The sequence below is a fragment of the Homalodisca vitripennis genome, unplaced genomic scaffold (assembly GCF_021130785.1).
Source record: "Homalodisca vitripennis isolate AUS2020 unplaced genomic scaffold, UT_GWSS_2.1 ScUCBcl_914;HRSCAF=3862, whole genome shotgun sequence".
Lineage (NCBI taxonomy): Eukaryota > Metazoa > Arthropoda > Insecta > Hemiptera > Cicadellidae > Homalodisca > Homalodisca vitripennis.
Window position 1 is genome coordinate 269,309 of NW_025777075.1, and position 7,896 is coordinate 277,204.

General features: G+C 32.7%; 1 protein-coding gene across 1 annotated transcript; it reads right to left on the reverse strand.

Moving 5' to 3' along the window:
* Positions 1 to 235: 235 nt before the first annotated feature.
* Positions 236 to 874, reverse strand: LOC124371123 (zinc finger MYM-type protein 5-like). The gene has a single exon (XM_046829438.1). It carries the CDS (start codon positions 872 to 874, stop codon positions 236 to 238), a length of 639 nt encoding a protein of 212 aa, XP_046685394.1.
* Positions 875 to 7,896: the final 7,022 nt, after the last annotated feature.

Consider the following 7,896-nt stretch of genomic DNA (forward strand, 5'->3'; position numbering starts at 1 on the left):
TCCATTTCTGTTTGATCCAAAGATTTCATCATCGCCTCTTAATGCAAGGCCTCTTGATGTCAAGGCCTTAACGGCCGCTATAACCCTGGCCAAAACCTTTTTCCAATAATTGGTTTCTTTGTCTAGCTGCTCAGTTAACATACTGCCAACACGTTTCAGAGCAATTTCTCGTGATTTTAGAGTAATGATTGCCGACTTGTGAATTGGTGAGTTTTCGTGATGACTGGCCCGACTTTCACCATTTTTTCCAGTCGTTGAATCCGTCTTTACAATCAAACTGGGATTTCTCTTTGAAATTGAATGCCAAACAATGGCCACAATAAACAGAACCCTTGCTTTTTGAGAATACCATCCACTTTCTGTCCTGAACCTCTCCATTTTTCAATGTTCGTTGAAACAGAGATTTGGATAAATATCGTTTTTGATCCTTGTATTCTCTGACGCTGTTTGAGAAATCCAGGTCGATATATTGTTTGAACCCATTTTTTGCGATTGAATCTCGAGTTGCATCATTCAAAACCCAGAAAGCTGGATCTTCGCTGGAACAGCAGGGTGACAGCAGCTCCAACGAAAGGCTTTCAGTGGAGATCTCGTGAGGTATGATGATGTCTTCGTTTAAACTTGCTAGATTAGCTGGTGGATTTGAGCAGCTTGGCCCAGCTGAAACATTGTCGTCCAGCTGGCCGGCCGTCTCGTCAACGGAATCGTCAAGTGCAGGTCCTTCAAGTACTGGTGCAATCTCTTGTTCTCCTGGCGTCTTAAAGAACAAATCTAGCCTTTTGGTTTGTTTCAATACACGTTCTTGTTCTTCGAGTTTCTTCTTCGCCCGTTTCTTGTACTCCGCACCGCTAAGCCTCTTCCGTCCATCACTCATTGTAGTTGTAGAGAAGCTAGTAGTAGCCTAAAATATAAAACTCTACGTTAGAACCGAATAGTCAGTTATTTGGGAGCGTAATCTGCGTAACTGCCATCCTAGGGGTCCTGGAGAAAACGAGATTTGAAAGCTCTTTTTATATGGGAAGAAGGAAGAAGGTCTGGAGGGCACACATATACCAGCCAAAAGGGGATCTGGAAAAATGTTGGACTTTTTTCTGTGAGAACGCAAGCAAATACATTGTATTACTTACATGAATTTTTATGAGATTTTTTCAATTTCTTTGAGTTTCACTCGCCAAAAAATTTTATTTTGTCTTAATAATGAGTTTTAGAGTACTTCTGTTCTTACTTATCTAAAACATATGTTAAATATGCCAAAAATATCTGTAGTTTTAAAACAATTTTCCCTTAAAAACTACCAAGTAACACTCATGATTTAGGGTACCTACCTAACATTCCATGATGTAGAGAGTAACACTCATGAGGTTTATAAGGAGTAACAAGTACAAGAGCAGCGGTAATAAGCAAGGTAAAGTAATTATCCTAAATTTTAATAGGTTCATTGATAACACATACGACAATTGAGTATATTTTTATTAAGGGTGTGCTCTAACACGCCGCTGACCATGAAAACAGGGCGTGGAATTCAAATGATCACTGCTCACAGAATTAAGTTATCCTAAATTTTAGAGTATTGGTGTATTCCTCAAATGGTGATCTAGGATTGCCGTTTTTTAAATGTTGAAAATATTAAATAATATAGTGTAGGGGACTTGGCAAAAAGTCCAAAAATTAGTGATTTTTAACCGCCCGTTGAAGGCTAAACAGATTTTTTGAGAGGAAATTAAAAAAATCGAGAACCCTAGATTGATTAGTTGTCAATAGATTTCCGTAAAAAAATATTACTTTTTATGAGCACATTTTGTGAGCACTGTTGGAATATGATCATTTGAATTCGACAAGCCTGCAAGCGTGAAATTAACATTGCGCTTATGGGAGCCGACCGGCCAAAGGTTGCTAAAACCGCAATGGTGAATCGCCCCCTTAAAATTAAAGTTATTAAAAATTGTATATATTGGGACCTCGAAAGGACAGTTGATTTGACAACGACCCACATGTTTATTGCAATGGTTACTTGTTAGCTAAAATTTTCCATTCACTCCACTCTTACATCTAAGTCTCAATCAGTGATTCAGATTCAATCATACTTACAATTGATTGTTGACTTTAACATTGAACTAGCTGAATACAACGAGTCAACGACTTATATAACACCGTAACCGTGCCGCCGTGTGCACAACACTAACATCAACCACCAACTGACAGCGCAGTGTAGTCACTGTAGACTGTAGTGTAGTGTAATCTGTGGATGTGTGAGTCGTGAGTCAGAGGGTGCGTCTGTCGGTCCGTGACAGCGTCAGGTGACTATCAGCTGAGCGCCAGTGTTGGAGTGGTGGTGAGGGGCAGGGGAGCGGAGAGCTGTCGCGCCAGCCACCCAGGGCTGCCGGCTGCCAGGGGGTGTTGCCAATGTAAATCGGCAGATCGCCGCTCGTTGCGCGAAGGAACAAGGCGTTCGTACATATTTTGTAGTAATACATACAACGAAATAGGAAATTAAAGTGTATGTGTTTCCTAAAAGCTCTATTTATACAACACAAACTTAAACTCGTATAAGGAAAATAATATTGTATTTCACAAATATTTCATTTTAATATTTTAATTTTTTTCAAATCTGCCGCCCCTTAATTTTGCCGCTCTAGGCTGCAGCCTACTTAGCCTATTTAGAAATACAGCCATATATAACATAAATTGCTAACACAATTATAATGTTAAAATATATTGCGTTCACTGTAGAGAGGCAACTCTAGTCAACAAGTGTTCGACCAAAAGAAATTGTTCCTTATATGTTTTACTGGAAGATTTAGGTTAGAGCTTAGATAACTGCTCGTAATTGTTTGTCTTTTTTGATACTGTATAAAAATCAAGTATTTTTACTTGTAAGATCAATCTGGTCTGTACAATATTCCCTTAAAAAGGAAGTTTTTTAGATACAAGTTTTACAGTCCATGTAGAATTAAACGGCGTATATTTTGTCCTTTAAATAAAACATTCTCTTTACCGTCAGAAACGACGGAAGTGAAAGACTCGTGTGATATATCATCCCTATCATCCGCCTGAGGAAATAATTCACTATTTAAAGATCGATTCATTTTGTGCAGCACGATTCACTTTGAGAAGAACGACTCACTGTGTGAAGAACGATTTGCTTTGTGAATAATGATTCATCGTATGAGTCAGTATATGTTAAGGGCAGCCGTCATATTATTGCCAAACCGAAATGTTACATTGATCGCAACTTTCTTAACGTCACTTTAACGACTTCCGGACAAATCTGTGATACAGATAACAGATGTTTGGTCAGGTTAGAAAAAGGGAAAGGAAATGATTCTTATTATTATTAATAATTTTTACATAGATTTAGTAAGGATTCTTTCTGTTAACACTTTTTAATTGTTAGTTTTCTTCGCATCCCAAGAATAGAAAATATGTGTTCACACATAACGTAATCACCATCTGCACCGTAATATAAGTTTTGAACTTAAAACAAAACAACGCATTAAGAAACAAAACACTTGAAAGTACAGTAGGAAAGTAGAAAATATGTTATTAAAATAGGGGAAATCCATATCAAGTTATAGTTTCTTTTAAACATATTCCAACTATATTCGCACCCTTCTTTATATCACCTTATTTCGAAAATCCCAAACTCTGATTGAATGGTTCTTACCAAACATTGAAGCTGTTTGAAATATCCCATATAATCTTGGAATCGAAAAATAAAAAATACTTTACTGCTGAATTGTTAATATAAATAACATAACGGAAATCAAGCCGCCGTAATAATTCATATGCTTTTTAAATGAGAAAAGAAAACATCACTCAGGCAAATATAAATAATGAAATTTTATTGTATATACAGGGTGTAACAAACAGGTAAGATATTCTTCTGTAAAGAACCCGTTTTGCCAAGTTTTGTAAAAATTTTAAAGATAACAGCAAAAATAAAATTGATTTAATAAAAACTAATTAGGCGTAAAGCTGCAAATCAAAGGAGACATTTGAAAAAATATCCTTTATTTTTAGCTTATAATTACTCGTAAAATCTAAAAATACATAACCGGTCTAACGTTTTTTTTTACACTTTATATATATATATATATGTTTTTCAGTGATATCATGCAATACAATAGTGATATCCAAAAAGGGTTATTTGGGAAAAAATGTCTTTTTAGGAAGTTATTTTTATTTATTATTACCACATACTTGATATTTTAAAAAATTTGTGTAATAGGCCTACATAGTTGTGTAATGCCTTATATTTACAATAATGAGATAAAACATAATTTAAAGTATCAAATGGTGGGAAGCAAGTGTATAAATTACATACATTTCTATATACAGTGGGAAAAATGGTCCCCAAACAGTAAAAGTAAAAGTTTTCTGAAAAGTTTGTTTAAAGTTAAAGCTGGAACAGTACTGTTATATTTGATATTAAATATTATAAAATGGTAATTCTTTTAAGATAATAATTTATATTATCTAAAAGTAGAATTTTTGACTCTTACCATGGTATGCTTTGCTTGAAAAAATGTCTACATTCTTGTGGCCATTTCACTTATTGAAAACATTTTTAGAGATTTGTATTATGGATTACATTATTTTGTCATTTTCTTTCTCCACTATAATTTTATTTGTTTCTTTTAAATAAAGCTTGAACAATATCAAGAAATTTGCGTGACCCAATACTACTGGCGAGTATAAATCAACACCAAATGAACCCTCATGGCTGGCAGGGAGACAAGGTTAAAAAGTTCACAAACGTAAGGAGTTAAAACACCTTATATAATATAAAACTTAATCACCTTCAAAAACTAATGGGTTTTTTTTATTTATTTTGTTCTCTACACTAATCTCTCGACTATTTCTTTTAATTCCAGGTTTTATTCTCCATTGGTTTTATTATTTAAGACTAAAATCACTGATTAGCTGCAAAACACTGATATTGAACCTGAAACCTTGATCTTGCCTGGCCGGGGGTGGACCTGACTATCGCCCACCTTCCTTTGCCACCTACCTGTCAGTTTTGGATTATATTATCCCCCTATAGTTTATTTCCTGTCTGCACTGTTGAGCTATTCATATCCAAATTATAATCACTTTTGTCAAAGAGAATATGTTTGTAAACCATTAAGTATTTCACTGTATTTGGTTCTGTAGTATTTGGTATTTCTGAAATTGAAATTTAATAACCAGCCATTCGAAGATGCGACATATTTTAATAATAAGTACATGTGTTTGTCCAATGTGATATCATATAAATTTTAATGTAAACGTTTTATAATGTTATTCAAACGTAAATTATTGCGTTTCAAATAATGATTTATTATCTGACCGTACATGAACTAAACGCTAAAGATTAACTGCAACTGCAGGCACTTTGGCAAACTTTCAGCGCCTTGATTGATTCTATGAGCTTTCATGTCAAACTATCTATTTAATGGAAGAAGTTATAGTTTGTTATTGATCTTGATATTATATAACTCTCCATATCACTTTATATTCCACTGTGGTGTCTCTTGTGTTATTTTGTTTATAAATTATGATTTAAAATAAACTCCAAACCAATAACTTAAACTTTCCACTCCTAATACAAAACCCTTCCCTTGTAACTAAACAATTTATTAAATTATATTTTTTAATGAAACCTTTTCCTTTTGAAATATTTTTAATAAATACATGAGAAAATATGTACATATTGTATGTAGCAGTTTATCATATTTTTAATAATAGTTTTTATTTTAGTGACAACTCAAACTTTTCTCATCTAATGTTACCCATCATAAAAATATATAAATTCTGCATTAGTTTCCTTCTAAAAAAGAAAGCAATTGGTACCTTACTGACAGTTCACTATATACTGAAGAGAAAATAACTCTAAATGTTGAAATTTTAAAAATAACCGTAACATGTAAAATTTATATACCGTACTCCATAATCTTGAAATCTTAGAACATAAATTGTTCATAGTACATGCATTTCTTTGTAAAACATTGACTTGATTTAGTTTCAATTACTACAACATATATTTGTAAACATATTCACTTATAACTATTAAATTGTATAATTAAATAACTTTAAGCTGTCACCATCTTAAAACCATAAGACATATCGGAAATAGCTAGTAATTTTGTAATATTATTTTAGATATATGTTGGGAATTAGTTGAGTTAAAAATTTTAGCTCAAACTCAAAACTCCAGTTTTCAAATTACATCATATTTGAAAAGTAAAAACTTAATAAAAATGTATGTATTGATTTATTTGAAGACATTTAAATTACCTGTGTTATTTCGAGTACGTACTTATTTGCCGTAGAAATATAATATAATTAGAAAGTTATCTTTTTATATTTCTAATTCATTTGTACCTATTTAATTAGGTGTCAATTAACACAAAGTGTCTATATTATTCTCCCCTTCTTATTTTTTACACTAGCACAAAATGTCCTCGCGTATGAAAAACAAAGGAATCAGTGTATATTGATCTGTTTCGAGATAATTATTGAGTAGAATTATAACACATAGCTCATTTCACTTTTTTGATGTCCTCGTTATTGTGTCATGAACTGTATATTATTTTCACGCGCCAATATTTTTTTTATCAGGGCGTCGTAGGTAATATTTTATCAGAAGATTTGTATAATTGCTCAAGACCCGTAAAAAAGTCAGTGAAGCGATGTTTCTGTTTACTTTGTCAAGTTTCCAGTGACTTACTTTTGATGTTGCAGTGGTCAGGCGAGCTGAAAACAATCACAAATTCACACTCAAAGCCAAGCAAAAACCAGTGAATTGGTCTCTCTTTACACAGTTAAGTTTCCGGTGACCTACTCTCTGCAACTTTTACAGGAGTAAGCCGACCTGAATACAGGCACAAGTTCACACAAAGTACATCCAGACAAAACTAAATACAGTAATTTGAATTGCTTATAAACATATGTTTAACTAACATTTTCAATTAAAACAAATTAAAGGATCATTCAGGTATTCACCAAAGCTAACATATGGAATATTCTCATCCATAAGACATGACTATGCAGTTTTTTTCCCTCGTATTAAAACTTAAAGATATCATTAAATTAAAATATTAATGTATGAAAACCTTTAAAACAATGTAAAACATGACCATAGAGTATTTCCAAAATTATTATACTGTGAGGGTATTTAAATTATATTTATTACTTTCTTGAAATATTTGCTTACCACAATACGTGGAAGTAAGAATAACTACACTCCGTACACATCAGCAGTTCTGCATTTAGCTTTATTTCAAAATTGTCATTTTCCATGTAAAATTTTTTTGGTTAAAAAGTTTCACAATTTCCACAAACATAACTTGAAATGTAGTCAATAAGCTTATTTGAAAGCCTATTGCTGGCACAGAGCCAAATTTTTATCTCACGTTGTAACTCCTCTTTTCTAATCAAACATATTCCTGCTCGTATTAAAAGAGTTACGAACCTAGGATACAAAAAAGTCACCCCATCCTTTCACCAACAACAACAAATAGATACTTAAATGGATGTATTGAAAACGGTAATATTATTATTACAAACTACACATTTTAACATTTACCACAGATATTCCACGGAACGTATGATTCACTCTAACGGTTAAGATTAGAAGAAGAAATAGAATGTCGTATTTTATTTATTACGAGAAAATTAAATTTTTCGTCACGAATTTTAAAATTTACAGACACATTTTTGAGACAGGTGCTTTAGCACTATCTGCAGTAGCTTTAATATCAATGGATTTTGGAAGATATAGGTCAATATTCCTTGAGCAGAACATAGTGCAAGTGAAACATGCATGATAAAAAAATCTCGAAGCCACAAACTGACAAGAAAACTTTAACTGTACCAGTTTTAATTTACGGCCTTTTATTATTTTTCTATTTAAAA